This window comes from Harpia harpyja, chromosome 13 (genome assembly GCF_026419915.1).
Source record: "Harpia harpyja isolate bHarHar1 chromosome 13, bHarHar1 primary haplotype, whole genome shotgun sequence".
Classification (NCBI taxonomy): Eukaryota; Metazoa; Chordata; class Aves; order Accipitriformes; family Accipitridae; genus Harpia; species Harpia harpyja.
In genome coordinates this window covers 41621769-41640434 of record NC_068952.1, presented here as the reverse complement: position 1 = coordinate 41640434, position 18666 = coordinate 41621769, and the positions used below count along the sequence as shown (strand labels likewise).

Here is an 18666-nt window from a genome sequence, read left to right as displayed (position 1 = left end):
GCCAAAACAGCCAAAATCTGAAAACTCAGCACTGCAGCTCCACCAAAGCAATGCAGACAGATCCCGCGCCCATTAACATTTATGCAACCTCAGAGGTAAAGGAGGTGTGGATGCGAGGAATTTGGCCTGTGGGTTTTATTTCAGCGCTCACATAATCTGACCTAATTTACCATTACCTAGCTCAATGGATTAATGGAGCAGGGAGAGGCAATACCCAATGTATATAATTAAGCCTGCCTTTTGTATTACTTCCTGGACCGAATTTTTTCATCGACTTGCCTTTCTGGTTTGAAGCCCTGGGGAAACAATGGGAAAGGCGCAGCACATGCTGGTAGCGCTGTCGGGATTGACTGGTGGCACTGGGCAGAGGAGGCTGAAAGGATCCCACGGGGCTTGCTGGGTTTGGGTATGGCTCTCCTTTTTTTTTTTTTTGGCTTTCTTTCTAGCAGTCAGCAAAATTAGATCCAGAAAGGAGAGAGAAAACTCTGGCTTGTCGTTCAGGGGATGGGTTTAAAGCTGGGGCTGATCCTCCTCTGCCACTGACTCCTCACATGGCCTTGGTCAAATTATTTAATTCTGATGGCTTCACCACTTCTTCTGGGCAAGGTTTTGTGTGATTAAAAGATGGTGAGCAAAAAAGGGTGAGATGAGGGCTCTGCAAATGGGGCCATGGCTGGCAGGCAGTCCTAGCCTGCTGCCGCAGTGGAAGCAAATAAAAAATCAGTTTTATTCGCCCCAGAGCAAGCCCAGCCAGCATGTCTGGGGAGGTCGGGCTGCGGGGACGCCTCTCCGGCTTTGAAATGGGAAGAGGGGCATTTTAACCAATAAACACAAAAATGCAAGCAGAAAAGGCCAGCTGGGAGCCACCACTCAGCCCTGCCTCCTCCTCCGCATCCCCCTTTGCACCTCCACTGGCCAAAAAAATGGGGTGCTCCACCTCCATCAGCAACAACAGCTCCAGCTGCTCCTGTATCTGCTCGTCCCGGTGCATGCCGCGGGCTGATATTTGGGAGGGTGCGGCAGGGTGGGCGACGTGGTCCCCCAAGATAGGGGCCAGGCACCCTGCACACACCTCACTTGGGCTGTCAGGGTCGACCTGCGTGTGCCCTAGATGCGATTTCTCCTTTGGAAATTTGGAAATGGGTGATGCCCAAATGTCCCGCTCACGGCGAGCTCTGCAATGCTGCGCTGGGTCTCCATCGAGTTGCTTTCTCCAGGCACCCGTTCAGAGCGTGCCTGGTGATTTTAGCAGCGTGGCTATATCCCAGATTTCCTCCGAATTGCACAGGGGGAACAAAGCAGGATTTGGTGCTTGGAGGAAACGTTCCACCCGTGCAAAACGCCGGGAGCTCCCCTCAGCAGAGCATGCAAGCCAGAATCCGGGCTTGTTTCACCAGCACGAGCAACAGCCGGTGGGGAAGGTTTTACACCCACTGGTGATACTGTTAATGGTGGAATGAAATATATTCACAAACAACTAATATTTTCTCCGTTGCTGCAAAGAGCATGCATCTGGAAATAATTAGCATGCACAAACCAACTTGCGCATTCCTCCTAGGCCTCCATTTTGTGCCGCCTGCAGACTCTGGCAACGACGGTTTTATCGGCAACTCTCAATTTCTGCGTATTTTTCAATATTTCTAACACCCAGCCCGGCCCAGGCCAACCCTTGGCCAAAGCTTGCTGGTGACGCAGAACCCATGCTCAGCCCCCAGCAAACCACCCCCCAGCGCAGCTTTATTGTTTGCATGGGTTGATGGCAGCGCTGGCTTTTTTTTCTTTTTCTTTTTTTTTTTTTTCTCCACAAAGCCTTCGCCGCCACTGACATGCTCCTACTTGTGCCTTCGTCTCTGTAGATGACGGCAGCATCGGGAACCGGCTGCCCTGCAGCCATTCCCCCCAGAATCACGAGTTGCAGCAACTCCTTTTTGGGTCAAATTAAGCTTGGAAAGGGACCGAGGGGCTGCCCACAGCTGCTGGGTTTTTAGCTACGCGACCGGTGGGAGCCCGTGCAATGCCGGGATGGGTCCCACCAGCCCGTCGGCTGAATGTCCACCGTGCTGAGCGAGGACGGGGAAGCCCTGAAGGGCCATGGGCTCTTCACCCCATGGGACAACCCGCTGAGCACCTTCGCTGAGCCGAATTCCCTGGCAGAGGTTTGCTCCCTCCTCCAAGCCCTTGTGCTGACACCAGCTCCAGCAGCTGCCCCAAGGCTCCGTGTTTCTCTTGCAAAGCAAGAGCATGTCTAAGAGCTCCTTCTCCCCGGAGGTCCTGTCGTTAGCTCAGCATAATTTGCCATCCCAAAGCACCTGCTTTCTTGCCCCGGGGCCGCATCCAGCCCTGTTGGGGATGGGTTGCACCCCCAGCACAGTTTTCCCTGCAAGTTCAATACCGTCTGCTCTGCTTTGGTCCAAACTAACGAGGGATATATACGCACGGACAAGATTTGCAATGCTTAAATCCTAAAGAAGCCCAATGTCTTGGCCATGTCGGAGAGCCGTACACCTGGAGCAAAGCTGCAGTCCTCCCTCCAGCCCCCAGCAAAGCCCCCTCCCCTGCCTTGCCTGGGCAACCTGCCCTCGCTCCGCAGGGCACCGTGCATTGCTTTGGCTTAGTCACTGTATTTCTGCATTGCTTCTATGAGAAGTTCATTAAAGCACTTTAACTATTGTAAAAAAACACACTGGAGACGAGCAACTTCGTTCTCGGCACATGGCAAAGTAGCTGCGGTGAGCCCTGGCGGGAAGCGTAGCCCTGACCCCACCCTGGTTATCGGTGGTAAAACCTGGCGTGCAAAACCCAGCATGCAAAATCCAGTGTGCAAAACCCAGCGTGCAAAACCCAGCACGCAAAATCCAGTGTGCAAATCCCAGCATGCAAATCCCAGTGTGCAAAACCCAGCATGCAAAATCCCAGTGTGCAAATCCCAGCGTGCAAAACCCAGTCTGCAAAACTCAGCATGCAAAACCCGGCATACAAAGTCTGGTGTGTAAAACCTGGTGTGCAGGATCTGGTGTGTAAAACCTGGTGTGCAAAAGCCACCGTGCAAAATCTGGCACATAAAACCCAGATGCGAAACCCAGCGTGTGGGCTCGGCCGGTGTCCCTAGGGACAGCTGGGTGCGCTGGTGGCTCTGCACCAAGTGGGAAGTGAAAGCCAAAATGTTTTTGAGAAGCACCGACAGCAGCTCGAGAGGCAAAGATTAAAGTTTCTCACGTGAGAAGAGGAAGAGGAAACATGGCAGAAAATGAACTGGTGTGAAAACCCACAGCCTTCCACGTTCCCCTCCAGTCGGAGGAGTCCTGCAGAGGATCCTGCTCAGAGCAGTGCAGCTCCTCGGTTACATCTGCTTTTCATAAGGGGACCAGACAGACAATCCTGGCTCTGCTGCTTCACCCCGGGGCCAGATTTGGTTTCTCTGTTCCCAATGTGAGCGTGGCTTTCAAAAGCCAGGAGTAGCTCTGGACGCTCCCTGTGAGATGCATGGCAGAGGCTCGATGCTCCTTTGCTTAAGGGCTTCGCACCGTCCAAAGGCAAAGACTTCACGGGGTGTTTCAAGCTGGGACATCCAAAATACAGCATTGCATCGGAGCGACTACAGAGGCGTGTGATGGACAGACGGAGGGACAAACAGCAGGGACCCGGTGTGCATTAAGGAAATGACAGCAGCCGTCAGGCTGGGTGTTTGGTTTTTTCCCAATTCCCTCCCGCTGGGCTCCCAGGGATGAAGGTGCAGTCTGTAACGCAACAATTTGTGATGGCAGAAGGAACGAGAAGAAGTGGAGAAGCCCGAGCAGCCTGGTGGGTCCAGCTCCTTCCCTCCTGCAAGTGAGTAGGGATGGCAGGGGAGCAATTTTTGACCTTCCAAAATCACCCAGCGTATCGCTTACCCCTGGAAAAGCAGCTTTTTACGTGACACCCTCCAAACCTGTGCCTGGACACGCATTAATCGCCAAGCGCGTGGTCTTGCTCACGCAGCCACACTCGATTTCACCTCCGCAGCTGGGACGAGGCCGAAGCTCACCCCGGGAACCGCTCCCCGCGGGGAGAGGTGAGGCCCTAGCAAAGCTCCCCAGCCTTTCCGCGAGGTTATACCTGTTATTAATACATGATAGTTGCCAGGATAAACTTTTTCTTTCCAGTTCTCAGAAGGGGTGTTGGAGCTGCGTGGGCACAAGCTGTGCTGCCACTCAGTGGCAACGCGCAGGAGGGTTCCTTGCCTTGCCGGCAGATTTTCAGCCCCTTCGAGGCAAGGAGAGGCTTTGTGCTTGTTTTTTTAACCAGGTCCATTTATTACTTATAGCATAAATATTTATATGTTTATTACAGGTGCTACAATACCATGGTGTATTTATAATATAGAAACAATTATTTATATTTTTTTGCATTTGTAGTTATAAATTTCTAATTATATGTTTATATTTTTATATTTGCCACTTTATACCAGCAATGTAATGTATACCTTGCACAGCCCTGCAGCGGTTCCCCCAATTATTGCCGCGCTATAAAATAACATTAACCCACCGCCCCCTCCCTGGCCACGCCCCCCGCCTCGGCCACGCCCTTCTCGCGCTTAGCCACGCCCCTCACCTGCAACCACGCCTCCTCTCCCCCCGTGGCCACGCCTCCCCCTCATGCGCGGTTACGCCTCCGGGGGAATCCCTTCCCAGCCCACCCCCGCGAGCCCCAGCGCCACGTCTGTGCGTGCGTGCGTCACGTCCGGCGGCGGGACCCGGAAGTGGCGGGGTGGCCGGTTGCTATGCGGCGGGCCGGCGACGGGGCGGGAGGTGAGCGCGGCCTTGGCTCTCTGTCTGGGGAGGGGGAACGGGCGGCGGGGAGGGTCCCTTCGGGGCGGGTTTGGGTCGGGGGGAGCGCCTCTCGGCACTCGGGACAGGCTCCGGCCGCCGGTGGTGCCGCCGCGCTTCTGGGGAGCGGGGTGTGGGGGGGTGAGACCGGGCCGGCCCTTGCGGCCTGCCCGCTGTTGTGGCCGTGAGGAAGGGGCAGGCGTCCTCCACAGCCCGCCGTGCTGACCTGCGGGCTGCCGGGGCCCTGCTCCCTTGCCCGTTCCCCTCCCTGCCGCCGCCCGGTGTGGGTTTGTGGGTGCCCCACGGGGCGGGAGTGGGCGGCTGCGGCTTGGCACCCGCGCAGGGACTTCGTGGCACCTCGGGCAGGTGCTTTTGTAAGGATAGGGCGTGTGTGGAAGGGTTGTGAGACCCTTGGGGGGTGGTGGGAAAAGAGTGACGGTCCTGACCCGTGCTGAAGTGTTGGCATCTGCGTGGTGGTTGGGTTTTGGTGGGTTTTTTTTTTAATGTTGCTGATGTTATGTTATGTTTGGAGTCTTTACGTTTTGGGGACTAGCCTTGCAGGTGGTAGCAGAGCTGAAGATACTCTGTTTATAAAGACCTTGTGTAGCAGGTGCGCTGCTGTGTGTGCCTAAATTACTCTCCTCTCCCTGAGCGGAGCAGTGAATAGCTGTGCTCCAGGCAGGGTCAGCTAGAGTGGGTTGCCCAGGGCTGTGTCCAGTCAGGCTTTGAATGTCTCTGAGGATGGAGACTGCACAGCCTCTCTGAGCAACCTGCTCCAGTGTCCCACCACCCTCACAGTTTGGGTTTTTTTTTATATTCAGATGGAATTTCCTGTATTTTGGTTTGTGCCTATTGCCTCTTGTCCTGTCACTGGGCACCACTGAGAAAAGAGTCTACTTCCTTCTTCTTTACATTTTCCAGTCAGATATTTATATGCATTCATGAGAGCTGTCTCCTCTCCATGTAAAACAGGCCCAGCTTTCTTGGTCTCTCATCATGGGAGAGATGCTTCAGTATCTTCAACATCTTTGTGGCCCTACAGTGAACTTGCTGTATGTATTTCTTGTTCTGGGGAGCCCCAAACTGGACCTAGCACTCCAAATGTGGCCTCACCAGTGCTGAGTAGAAGGGAAGGATCACCTCCCTTGACCTGCTGGCAGTGCTCTTCATAATGCTGTCTAGAAGATCATTTATGTTTTCTTTTTAATTCAGGAACAGAAGAGCAATGGCTTTGAGAATGGTTGATGTGCCTTGTCAGTCTGAGGTGACTGGCTGATGTTTGAACACCAGCTGGTCTTTCTCTCTGCTGGCCATCTCCCAAAATGGGGAGGTAAGAATCCCAAAGGAACTGTCAAATTAAATTGTGATGTCTTTTGAGTGAAGGACAGGAAACCTAATAGTGAATTCATGGCTAATGATGAATTCAAAGGTGGGAATAGTGTCTTGACTACACTCAAGCCAGAGCATGACCAAAGCAAAGCTAGAGCAGAGCAAAGTAAGCATTTTGTCCTTAGCTGCTTTCAGAATGCATTGTGCTTCTTTTTGGTAGTAAAGTCCATTTTTAAAGCAGATTATCCTCTTTGAATTTTAGGATCAGCATCTCATGTTTGCTTCCTGCTTCTTGGCACTTCAGTATCTCTCCGGTGGGATGTCCGCGTATTCTCAACACCACTTTGCGACAGATTGTTGTGATAGGAATACTTGCTGCTGCTGTCTCTTTGCTTTACTACTCTCTGGTAGTCATCCGCAATAAGTATGGGCGTGCATACAGGGACAAAAGATTCCACAGGTGAGAGTTGAAAAGATTCTTCTGGAGAGGAATGAAATGTAGTTTTGGTGTGAAAGAGAAAGCACTGACAGGAAGCGTCTATAAAATAAATTAATTGGGAGGGGGGAGAAGTATGAGTAAAACTTCCTGCCTTTTTTTTTTTTTTTTTTTTATAATGAAGCTTTCCTTATCTAGGTTGCTTATAATTAATCTTTCTAATATCATATTTAATGTGTCTGTAGCAGCGCAGTAAAACTACAGGCACAAGAACATTGCGTAATAAATTATTCTGGAAATTACTTTTGGTATTTATTCTGGGAATTTGATTCTTATAGGTGGCATGGCACTTTTTTCTTCAGCAACAGTACAGTAGTGAAAACTATGTGATTCCTATGATGGAAACTGTTGTCCCGTTTTGAGTCTGACATTGAGAAAAACTTCCATATAGAACTTAATTGCCATGTAGTAATGCCTATTTTTCATCTAGATATCTTGCCCGAGTAACTGACACTGAAGCTACAGATACAAACAACCCCAATCTGAACTATGGAATCGTTGTGGACTGTGGCAGCAGTGGCTCTAGGATTTTTGTGTATTGTTGGCCAAGGCACAACGGTAATCCACATGATCTGTTGGACATCAAACAGATGAGGGACAAAAACAGAAAACCAGTGGTTATGAAAATTAAACCAGGTACTGGAAAGAAATTAATTTTAGATGCAATTTTCTAGATAGTTGCCTATCCTAACTTTGCTTCTTCAAACCCTATGTTTAAAATGTCTGGGTGAAGGACACTTGCAAGTTGTCAGCATGGCACTCCTCCAGATTTCTTTGGGTTTGCTTTGCAGAGAGCTTTGTTCAGCTTTAAAGCTTGAAACGTGACACTGATGGGCAGGAGGGAGAGGTTTCTCCATGAACTAAGACAGTTGCTGGTTCAGTTGTCAGTTTTCAGTTAACTTGGTTCTGTTTATTCAATGAATAAACAATTGGCTTTCTGTAAAGCTATTTGAACCAATTATAGAAATAGGTAATATATCTAATACAGGTTTTTGTTTATTGTTTAGAGGATGATTAAGTGTTAGCTTCATTCTTATTTTCTTATTTCTGTAGTTGGATTTCCTGGGTTTGGCGTTGGGTTGTTGGTTTCTTCTCTGTGTGTTGGTTGTCAAGATTTCCCAGAAAATGCCCAAAGCTTGAGTTGCTTCACTCTCATATTTATCTGTTTCACTAGGCATTTCAGAGTTTGCCAGCTCTCCTGAAAAGGTCAGTGATTATATCTCTCCACTTCTGAGCTTTGCAGCTGAACATGTGCCACGTGCAAAACACAAAGAGACTCCTCTTTATATTCTGTGTACTGCAGGAATGAGGATTCTGCCAGAAAGGTTATTGGCTGTCTTATTTTTAGCATTTAGAATAGCAGTCCTGGTGTGACTATTTTTAACTGTTCAAAATGTAATTTTGCAGCCAGCAGAAGGCAATACTTGAAGATCTGCTCACTGATATTCCTGTGCATTTTGATTTTCTGTTTTCGGACTCACATGCAGAGGTTATTTCGGGGAAACAGGAAGGTAGGCTAACGTTGGAAAAATTATCTTTGAAATCTTTATTACTTTCACGGTACAACTTGGATAATTTTTTGTTGTTGTTGCTTTTTAAAATTCTGGTTTGGTTGAGAGACCTTATTCCTCAGTAGCGACATATGGGATGTGGAGATGATCATCTGCTGTGATCTTCTAACTTGTCTAAATGTTTTCTAATTAGCAGCGAAATAACTTATCTGTGTTTAGCAGGAATTTTAGTCCATTTTCTCTGGCTTTGGGGAGGGAGGGTTAAGGATAAGGTACAACTTTCTTGATGGAAAAAACTTTGCAGGGAAAAATGGTTTCTAAAGGAGTGATGTTTTGATGTGATCAGCTCACTAGAGACTTGAAATAACTTTAAAAGCTAACGTGCTTACTTTTTCTGAAACTTACACGTTGGACAGTCTTTAACACATTGAACTAGGATTTTTATCCTTGACTTGGGAGAGAAGGACTAGAATAACTTGTCAGGAATATTTAACTTCGAAGTATTTTATATATTAAAATGAGCAGTGATATATCTTAACTCATATGCAAAAAAATCCCTCTTTGTTTTTAAGATGATATGTACCAGATATTCCTGAAATGTCCAAATATGTTTTCTTATGCATGTAGGAGTATATGCATGGATTGGCATCAACTTTGTTCTTGGAAGATTTGAACACACAGATGATGGTAGGTATCTTAATTGTGAATTGGATTTTAGGAAGTACATTCCTTCGAGTACGTACCTGTGCTTTCACTGTTGATGGTATGTTTTTAGACAGAGATGTTAGTGAATAGTGTGTGTGCAGATGCTGATGTTGGCTTAATTCGTATGTGAAATTTCAATGATCTGCATTGCTACAGAAAAGAAGTTAACTACAAGTAGTGTACTGCTGCTTTAGACCCACCCTAGTTGTATTTCTTAATGCCTATTCATTGTTTTATCCAGAGGATGAAGCGATTGTGGAGGTGCATGTCCCAGGCAGTGAAAACAAAGAGGCCATCTTTCGTAAGAGGACAGTGGGTATTCTTGACATGGGCGGAGTGTCGACTCAGATAGCATACGAAGTCCCTAAAACTGTAAGCTTTGCCTCTTCACAGCAGGTTATTATCTGTGCAACTTTCTTCTTTTCCTTTTGATTTATTTTAATGCATATTCGTTGTTTTGTTTTCTTTGTTTTGAGTCCTATTCTTCATTACATCACATTCCAAAACCAAGGCAAGAGAAGATGGCAAATACGAGTCCTTCATCAGCTAAGCAATTCATTTGTATTTTGTTCGTTCAGAAAGTTTATTTCAGTTAGTATAATTTGCCACTAATTTTTAAGTGGACATGCATTCTTTGTGTGCGTGCATGTATGTATGTACAATTTTTAAATTTGTGTTACGCTTAAGAGGCTGTATTCTGGAGTTTAGAAACCAAAAGTTGTGTGGCACTTCTTTTATATGAGAACTTATATAAGATGGGACTTTTCCTTCAAGTTGGGTTGGTAGAAACTGAATTAACAGGACACAGGGGTAACAGTACAGTTTGTTTAAATATCACCCGAGTCCTCAGCACAGTTCATCTGTTGTAGGAAGCAAATTTCTTTGTTACAAGTCTTAAATGGAACGTAAATTGCTCTAACTTCAATCTACTGAGTTCTAGAGTAATTCCTGAATTTTTGAAGTTGGATAACCTCCAATTAATTTAGAGAAATTATCTAAAGTAAGAATACCATAAAAGCCCTATGTTTTGACTCTCAATGCACTGTTACAATGATGTACATATTTATTTTTTTTTTAAATCTTCCTGTGAAATAATGCATTTTCATTATTGCAGGTTTTAATAACTACACTGCCTTTCAGACAGATGGCATAACAAATAGTTGGGGCTGTTAAACAAAAATATGGGCATTTAGATTCAGAGCAGATTGTCCCAGTGAAGTATGAACTGGAAATAGGAAGAGTTGCAGACAATTGATGATGACTGTTGTATGGCTCTGTCTGAACACAAGCCAATATAAAATAGGTATTCTGGTCATGGAACCTGTCCAGGTTCCCAGACAGAGAATGACAAGAGAGTCAAACAACTGACTGTGACACTTACAGTGCTAGTGCTGTTTTTCATTTACAATGTCAGTTGGAAGCCGTGCAATCTTATGCTATGTTTCTGAGCGCGTTCTACATGAAGTGCATCTGTTATGCATCTCTTAAATATCTGAAAAGCTACTGCAAATGACTGATGTTTGGTATGGGAGGAGAGCTGAGTGACTGACAGGTCTGCTGAAAAGCTTGAGAACTCCAGATTGGAAAATGAAGAACAGCTCTGCTGGGCAGACCATAAATCTACTTAACCTAGCAATCAGTAGTATGGGGACTCGGTCAGAAATGGTAGCATTGAGGTTAGTAGCCGCAGTGCATACTTTTTCATAGGAAAAGATACTTTAGTGTCCTTAGTGGCAGTTCCTGGCCTTTACAGTTCATTGACTGTCAGTAGTGATAATACAGTTCTCTGCAATCAATATGCTTTGCTCTCCCTATGAAGTAGAAGGTAATGTGGACCCGTGAAAAGCAAAATAGATGAGTAAGGAGTGAAGTTTTAAAGATGGCAAGGGCATCCAGTTGTCCAAAGAACTCATCTTTAGGTTCTGGTTCATATTATTTATACCTAATCTTGGTGCTTGTGTTCCTACAGGAGGAAGTAGCCAAGAACTTACTTGCAGAATTCAACTTGGGTTGTGATGCTCATCAAACTGAGCATGTGTATAGGGTCTACGTTGCAACGTTCCTTGGCTTTGGAGGAAATGCAGCACGCCAGAGATATGAAGACAGTCTATTTACCAGTACAGTGCTTAAAAACAGGTAGCTGGCTGCAGTCACTTGGGGATATGGGTTCTGTGCATCACTAGGCTCAGTAACCCCCTAACTTGAATATATTTAGTAAAATGTCCTGACAAAAAACTTAATTTCTACAGCGTGCTGCACGCAATGCTGAAGTTTCTTTAAATGAGGATGCTCTGTTTTGATGCTGTTGTATCTTGGAGCTTGATGCTTCTGATATGCAGTTGTCACTGTGCTTGCTCTTTTATACAGACTGCTGAGCAAACAGACTGGTATGACTTCTGATTCACCCTACCTAGATCCTTGCCTACCCCTGGATGCTCAGGATGAGATCCAGCAGAACGGACAGATAATGTATTTGCGGGGAACAGGAGATTTTAATCTGTGTCGTGAAATCATTCAACCATTCATGAATAAGACTAATGAAACGCAGACATCACTTAATGGTGTCTATCAGCCTGCTGTGCACTTTCAGAACAGTGAATTCTACGGTTTCTCAGAGTTCTACTACTGCACTGAGGATGTGTTACGCATGGGAGGAGATTACAATGCTGCTAAATTTACTAAAGCCGCAAAGGTAAAGTGTTCTTGATATAAACTTTTTCTAATTCAAAACAACTACTCTCTAGAAGCATTTTGTTCTGAAGGTCTTGCAACGAAACTCTTCCTTTAAAGATCCAAAATCCTTTTACCCTGCAATGAACTATCACAGGGCATCTCTTTTCCTCACTGGGTTTTCTTTTAGAATACTTGTTTTAAGGCACAGTAGTAAAATTGACTGTAGAGGGAATGGGACTCACAGTAGTCACGTTCTGGCAGAACTATTGATAACGGGGAAATCCGTGCTGCTTCCACCCCTTGCTGCTTTTTAGGAATGTCTTAGTTGTTGTTAGAAAAAGAATTCCTTTTCGTCTTGCTTTATACATTTTATACCAGTTTCCCACGTGTTACTCCTAACAAGGGTCAATCTGTTGGGGACAGTTTAAAGTAAGGCTACAACATAAATTAGAGGAATAGGACTTGCTTTGTCAATGCCCTAAAAATAGGTTGTCTATTTTTCATCTCCAAGTACATAACCGAAGAGTTTAAGTGCTGCTGAATATTAACTTAACCACAAATGCCACGTATGGATCAAAATGTTACAGAAAATGAAATTTGTCATCTGACTTATTAACAGTGCAAGGGAGGCCATTATTTTTGAGTTTTCTAGCTTTCCATATTTACAGAGCATCTTATCTGGTGGCATTTTTTTCTTCTCAAGGCAGAAGCAAAGTTGAAGTCTGTCATGGTTTAACCCCAGCCAGCAACTAAGCACCACGCAGCTGCTCGCTCACTTCCCCCCCACCCAGTGGGATGGGGGAGAGAAGCAGGGGAAAAAAAGTAAAACCTGTGGGTTGAGATAAGAACAGTTTAATAGAAGGGAAAGGAAGAAAATAATGATGATGATAATAATAAAATGACAATCATAATAATAATAATAAGGATTGGAATATACAAAACAAGTGATGCACAATGCTCATCACTCACCAACTGACACCCAGTTAGTTCCCAAGCAGCAATCTGCCCTCCTGGGCTAACTCCCCCCAGTTTATATACTGGGCATGATGTCACACTGTATGGCATACCCCTTTGGCCAGTTTGGGTCAGGTGCCCTGGCTGTGTCCCCTCCCAACTTCTTGTGCCCCTCCAGCCTTCTTGCAGGCTGGGCATGAGAAGCTGAGAAATCCTTGACTTAGTCTAAACACTACTTAGCAACAACTGAAAACATCAGTGTGTGATCAACATTCTTCTCCTGCTAAATCCAAAACATAACACTATACCAGCTACTAGGAAGAAAATTAACTCTATCCCAGCTGAAACCAGGACAAAGTCTTTTTTTTTTTTTTTTTCCTTTTTTTCCCAAGGATTATTGTGCCACGAAGTGGTCTGTCCTACGGGAACGTTTTGACCGTGGTCTTTATGCATCACATGCTGATCTCCACAGATTGAAGTAAGTATTTGTGTTTGTACAGCAAATTCGTTCATGCAGAGTTGCCAGGGAGAGGTCACGTCCAAATGATCCGTTTAATGAAATCATTGAAAGTGTGAATATAACCTTAAATATTGCATCAGCCATAAAAAAAGTACTGATAGTTATGTGTCTAATTGTGCTCCCCTGTCCTCTGGGACTCTGTAACTGCTTGCCTGACCTTATGCCACTCTTTTTCTATAGGTACCAGTGTTTTAAGTCTGCCTGGATGTATGAAGTATTTCACAGTGGCTTCTCTTTCCCTGTGAGTTACAGCAATTTGAAAACAGCTCTGCAGGTTTATGATAAAGAGGTGCAATGGACCTTGGGAGCCATTCTTTACCGAACACGGTTTTTACCTTTAAGGTACCAGTTGTTTTCTCAAATGTCTGGAAAGAGCATTTAGGTGGAAGGTATGGGAGTTCTGTGAGGGAAGAAGTATGGTGATAGCAAAATAGCTGACAGATAGGGGGAGACAAGATGTTGTTTCTAGCGCATTGTATATAACCTCAGTACGTATTTCAGGTAGCTCAAGTAATGCTTTGTAAAGACTTCTACTAAAATGGGTTCTGTTTCCTGTGGTTAAGATAGTTTGGAGGCAAAGGTAGATTTGCAACTTACGTCTGTTATCCCTTTGATTCTTTTCAGAGACATCCAGCAAGAAAACTTCCGTGCAAGTCACTCCCACTGGAGGAGCTTCTCATTTGTTTACAATCACTATTTGTTTTTTGTCTGTTTTCTGATTGTGCTGCTCTCCATCCTGCTTTACCTGCTAAGGCTCAGACGGATCCACAGGCGAATGTTGCGTAACGGCTCGTCTACTTCCCTATGGATTGAGGAAGGCCTCCCACCACAGAAGATCGCAGGACCCTTATGAGATGCTGTGATGGAGAGCTTTTATTGGACTTGCTACACAAAAAGCCATTTTTGCCTCAGGGTTCCTCCTTTTTGTCCCTTTAAACCATTGAAGAAGCAGATTTCCCGAGTGTGTAATACAGCTAGGCTTTGGAAATGTGGGAAAATGGGGTCAACTTGGCTTAGTCTCATTAGACAATATCTGCCAAAAATTACTTTTTTTTTTTTTTTATTATTGCACTTTTGTGTGTAATGGGACGAGCAAAGGCTCGCTGTCAGTAAATGAGTAGCAGCAGCTTAAGCTACGTACGGTAAGAGAATGAGTGTGAATTCTCATCCTTTGGGTGAGATTGTGAAATACGGCTAGCTAGGATGAGTGAGGACTGTTTTTATGTTCTTTTCCAGATTCCAGGATTGATATCACTTGACTTCTTAATTCTGAGTCTCCTCAGTCAAAGAAGAGGAAGTGCAGGGTTTTCCAAAGCAGTAAGAAAACAACCTTTTAGGACAGCTTATCTGATTTTATATTCTGGAATAAGTACTGTGATGGAGAAGACAAATCTATTGCACCCAATGCTGTGCTTCCACAAAACTGCTCTAAATCAGTTTTGTTTACTTGTGACAGTTTCCCCTTTTGTCTTGGAAGCTATATCCTCACAGTGGCAAAAGTCACTACCTTTTAGTCCTTTATTTCTGTTTAATAACCATTCAGAGATCTCCCTGAAACTCCAGTAAGGTGAAGAGAACTGGAATATGCCTAGGCTTTTGTTTCTGCTAGAGTACACATGCACCGTGTCTTTTATTTTTTTTAAGTACTGATTTGTTAATTTATATTTTATTTAAAACTGTTAATTTTACTTGAAAGTAAATTTGTCCATGATTAAAAGTGGGATTTATATGAACTTTTGGTGTATGGATATTTATTGCACAGTATCACTTCTGTTCTCACGGTTTGTGTCCAACTGGCAAAACTTTCTTCTCTTCTATTAGGCGTGAATGTGCTGGAAAACTAGATGCTGTTTTCGGTATCGGAGAACTAGACACATTGATACCGTTTTTGTCATACTTAAGGTGCAGTTTATTGATCTAAAAATCTCGATACTTTGAATTGTTTTATTGTCTCCTTTCACTATACTTGCTTTTGCCTTTTGACTGTATAGGAAATATAGGCTTGATCTGCTGAACTGCAGCTAAAATTAGGTGCTAAACTTCCTGCTCCTTCCATCCAGTGTCTGGTAGATGGCTGTGTTGCAGTCATAAGAATTAACTGGATACGTGGTGGAATTTTGAAATGGCAACAGAATCTTTAACTGAATGTTCAGGAATAACAAAAAGTGTCTTCCTTTTATAAAGGACTTTTTGTACCTGACAAATCTAAGCACTTCACCAGCTGAGAGTCTGTTTTGCATTTTGCTGGGTTTTGGGCACCATCTGAGTGACTACTTAGATAATACACCTCTTGCTTCTGATATCTGGAACTGTGGTACAAACTTGTTGCACTCACAGGCTGATAAGAATTATCAGAAAACTGACATTGCCAGTTGTTACAGAGCCTGTACTTCCTGTTTCTGAGATGCCTAAAACTAGAGTACAGAGCCTTTAATTGCATGCTTAGATAAAGCAGCCCCCTTTGGACAAAGGCTGACGTTAGTGGTAAAGTGGGGAGGAAGTATCAGTGTGTGATTTGGCAAAATCCAGGCAGATGCCAAGCATCTCTTAGCAGAAGAGATAGTGTCTCAAATGCAGCAAGCAAAAAAAACCCCAACCAAACCACCAAAAAAACCTCAAAAAATGCCAATAAAAAATGTATGAAAATCATAAAAACATTAAAAAGTTGAAGGAAGAATGTTTCAGACCTAAAATAGAATTTCCTTTTAGATGCTGCAGCATTTTCTTTTTAGCGAAGTTTTTAACATGTAAGAGAATGCCAAAAAAAAAAAAATCATCTTAAGGCATAACTTTAAAACTGATTCTTTAATAGAATCAGAAGCTCATTCTTATTAAATAATGGACAGTCATGGAAAAAAAACCATTCTGGCCTTAACTAAGGTGGTATAAACATTTTTGAAAGGAAAAACAATTGTCTAAAGTAATGTAGTATGTCCTGGTTGAACCAAATGCAGGATTTTGACTTTGCTTTCTTTTTTTGTAGGATGGACAAACTATGGCTGTGCACAATGAAGTATGTGTTTTATGGCCCCCAGAGCTTAAGATTTTAGTAGAATAAGCTGCAGCTAGCAAGCTTGGTGAATACAGTAGGGACAGGTACAGCATTGGGATAATGGAGACAGATTGGTCTTGTGCTTACATAAAGCATCATGTGCCTGCTTTAGGGTTTCCACACTCGTTTTTGAAAGCACCACACTGGGGAATGAAGATATGAAGCAGGAGTGTTTGGAATGTGAAGAAAGATAAGATGATGAATGGTGGTGAGAAAGTGATCAGGAAAATGGGGCATGAATGGGCAGGAAGCTTTCCATGGACCAGTGACTGCTCTGCAGTGTGCAGTGTCTTTTTTGTTTTTTCTTTGACTTTTTTTCTGCTCCAGGACCCTAGCAGTATTGTCCTGCTTTTTCTAGTGATTTGGTTCAGGAAGGGCAGAATAAAGATGACCCAATACACAACTTCCTCCTGTAATGGTAAAAAGATACTGCCAGCAGAGATTGGTTGTGGGAGCAGCTACTGTTCATTAAAAACCTAAGCAGTGCATGAAAAACCAGATGCAAACAAGTCTAAGGCCTAGAAACTTAAACAACCTTTCTTCATTCATGCAAAGTAGTGCACTGAGGCCTGTTTTATATCTATTTTTTCCTCTCATTCAGATATCAGGTGGTAAAGTGCTTGGTAAGGAGAGCAGGTGTCAGGGTGCTTCAGAGTGAGGTGGGGGGTGAACTTTTAGTATCTTCAAAACTAAAACCAGCTGGCTCTTATCTGCCTGGGGACTTGCTTTCCTAAATTCTTTAAGGTCTTTTAAGGAATCTCATTAGATGCTTAGGTGCCCCTCCCTGTGCATGAGAAGGGTCAATTTGTAATGGTAATGCTAGTCACTGAGCCTCCCTTTCACAGCTTGCTGGGGTTTTTTTCTTCCAATAAACTGTTTCCCCCAGTCGCTTCTTGGATTTGTATTTCTTTGTGCAGGTTTTCTGCTGCATTATACCTTTATGGTTGTGATGCTAACTGAAAGATTTGAGGGGAATGGGCTGAGTTTCTTTAAACCCCGACTCTCAGCTTTTCCATCCATGGCCACGCAGTCTCACACCCTGGTAGGAGTACAGTGAGCTTCAAGGGATTGAGTATACTGGGAAAGCAGCACTGGGAGCCTGTTTACTTCCAGCAAGCTGGGAGTTAAGCCCCTTGATCTCACACAGGTGTAGGGGGCACAGCAGAGGCAGCTGAGTTAATTAAGTTTCCTAAAGGTGCACAGGAGAGAGCCATCATACTCATTAGAAGCAAGAGCCTATAAGGGCTGGGAGAGCACAAGGCTAAGGAAGAACAGATGGTGCTGTGCTCTGGTGTGGTGCTCTTTGGAGAGGTTGCTGCTTATCTGAGGTATTCTAGCTTCAAAGTGAAGGTTTTTAGCCCTGTTGGAGAAGGTGGGATTGTGTTTTCATTGCTGTGGAACCATGGGGAAGGTGTAGTAGAAGTGTGGCAGGATGCTGTGAAGGGGAGCAAAATGTGCAAGCGTGGTTTGCAGTGAGGAACTGAAGTGGAAAACCAAGCCTAAAACTGACTGGTGGCTTTGGATTGATTTAGCAGCAGTCCTGGGGTAGATTGCTGTTGCTTGGAGAGAAATGAGTGTGTTGAGAGGAATTTCAGTAGATTCTTAGGCTGTGGGTCTAAAAAGGTTGATAGTCCTTGGTCTGTACCTTTGGAAGGAGTAGAGCACCAATGACTCGGAACCTCTGGCTTTTGCTTCTTTCAGGAGGTGGTTTTGATGCTGTAACTGGGATGTGCTTGGGGTTTGGGTATGGAAGAGAATAGGGATTTTGTCCTGGGAAAGTGTGTTTTAGAAGAAAGGATTTAAAAAACAGCTTTGAGTACTAGCCTAACCATTAGGGCAGTGTAGGGCAACAAAATAGTGCTGAGCATGTTGGCCTGATTATATATGTATGTTCGGGTTTGTAGTGTGGTCAGAGAGCGTGTCTGTGCAAGGAAGCAACGGGAGCACCCTGCAGATCACTCTGCTCCCATAGCCTCGCTGCTGGTGTGTCTGTGAGGCCGATGGTATGGCCTGTGGGGTAGGGTTGGGATTGGGGAACAGTCTGTTCCTCATGGGCACCTCCTCTGGGGTCCTCCAAGTGCTGCTGTTTAATGGGTAAAGAGGCTTTTGCAGTCCAGCCCCCAATGCAGGGGGGAGATTGAGCTGCGCACCATCCTTCTGTGTAATGCAGCACGAGATCTCAGCACACGGACTGTCTGAGGCCCTTCCTGCAAGGGCTTTGTGCGAGTTCATTGCATGTTAGTATTTGCTATATTGAGGCTGACAGATGCGCGGGTGCCTTTAATTGCTTTAAGAGCTTAAAGCCCACAAGGCATGGGGAGGAGGCACAGATTTTCAAAAGCAATCAGCTAAGTGCCAAACCTAAATGCCTGGATTTACAAGACTGCAGTGTTTTCTGGTGCTTGAACCTGTGGGAAGCGTTTGCAAATTCAGCTCTTCTTTGAAAATCTGGCTGTAGTGTCTCAATAATTAGAATTACTGTGCGTGTGGTCGGTTTTTGTTTTGTTTCATTCCCCCCTGCCAGGTGTTTGCAGGATGGAGAAGGGACTGTGGAATAGCAGGAAGAAGTTTGTGACATCTCCTGAGGAGGAGACTAAAACTGTATTATTCTTACAGCTCTT

The 18666-nt window shown here is 44.8% G+C and overlaps 1 protein-coding gene across 5 annotated transcripts; it reads left to right on the top strand.

The window, feature by feature from the left end:
- The first annotated feature begins 3744 nt into the window (after nucleotides 1–3744).
- Nucleotides 3745–14726, top strand: ENTPD4 (ectonucleoside triphosphate diphosphohydrolase 4). Of its 5 annotated transcripts, none has more exons than XM_052805993.1 (13): nucleotides 3745–3828; nucleotides 6018–6135; nucleotides 6397–6594; nucleotides 7061–7266; nucleotides 7805–7955; nucleotides 8038–8141; nucleotides 8769–8828; nucleotides 9088–9242; nucleotides 10816–10982; nucleotides 11214–11538; nucleotides 12866–12951; nucleotides 13174–13335; nucleotides 13618–14726. In XM_052805993.1, the coding sequence occupies exons 2-13, from the start codon at nucleotides 6128–6130 to the stop codon at nucleotides 13844–13846; spliced, it is 1851 nt and encodes a 616-aa protein (XP_052661953.1). In that variant the 5' UTR covers nucleotides 3745–3828; nucleotides 6018–6127; the 3' UTR covers nucleotides 13847–14726. The 5 variants fall into 5 exon arrangements, with proteins under 5 accessions (XP_052661953.1, XP_052661952.1, XP_052661954.1 ...); XM_052805992.1 differs by lacking the exon at nucleotides 3745–3828 and adding an exon at nucleotides 4708–4787; XM_052805994.1 differs by lacking the exon at nucleotides 3745–3828 and adding an exon at nucleotides 4882–5857 and having other exon boundaries at nucleotides 9088–9218.
- Nucleotides 14727–18666: the final 3940 nt, after the last annotated feature.

What these genes read in the sequence shown, in the direction of transcription:
- ENTPD4 (XM_052805993.1), top strand. An exon ending in AGGGACAAAAGATTCCACAG is followed by an intron (nt 6,595 to 7,060) that starts GTGAGAGTTGAA and finishes TTTTTCATCTAG; the next exon opens with ATATCTTGCCCGAGTAACTG. An exon ending in ATGAGGATTCTGCCAGAAAG is followed by an intron (nt 7,956 to 8,037) that starts GTTATTGGCTGT and finishes GTAATTTTGCAG; the next exon opens with CCAGCAGAAGGCAATACTTG.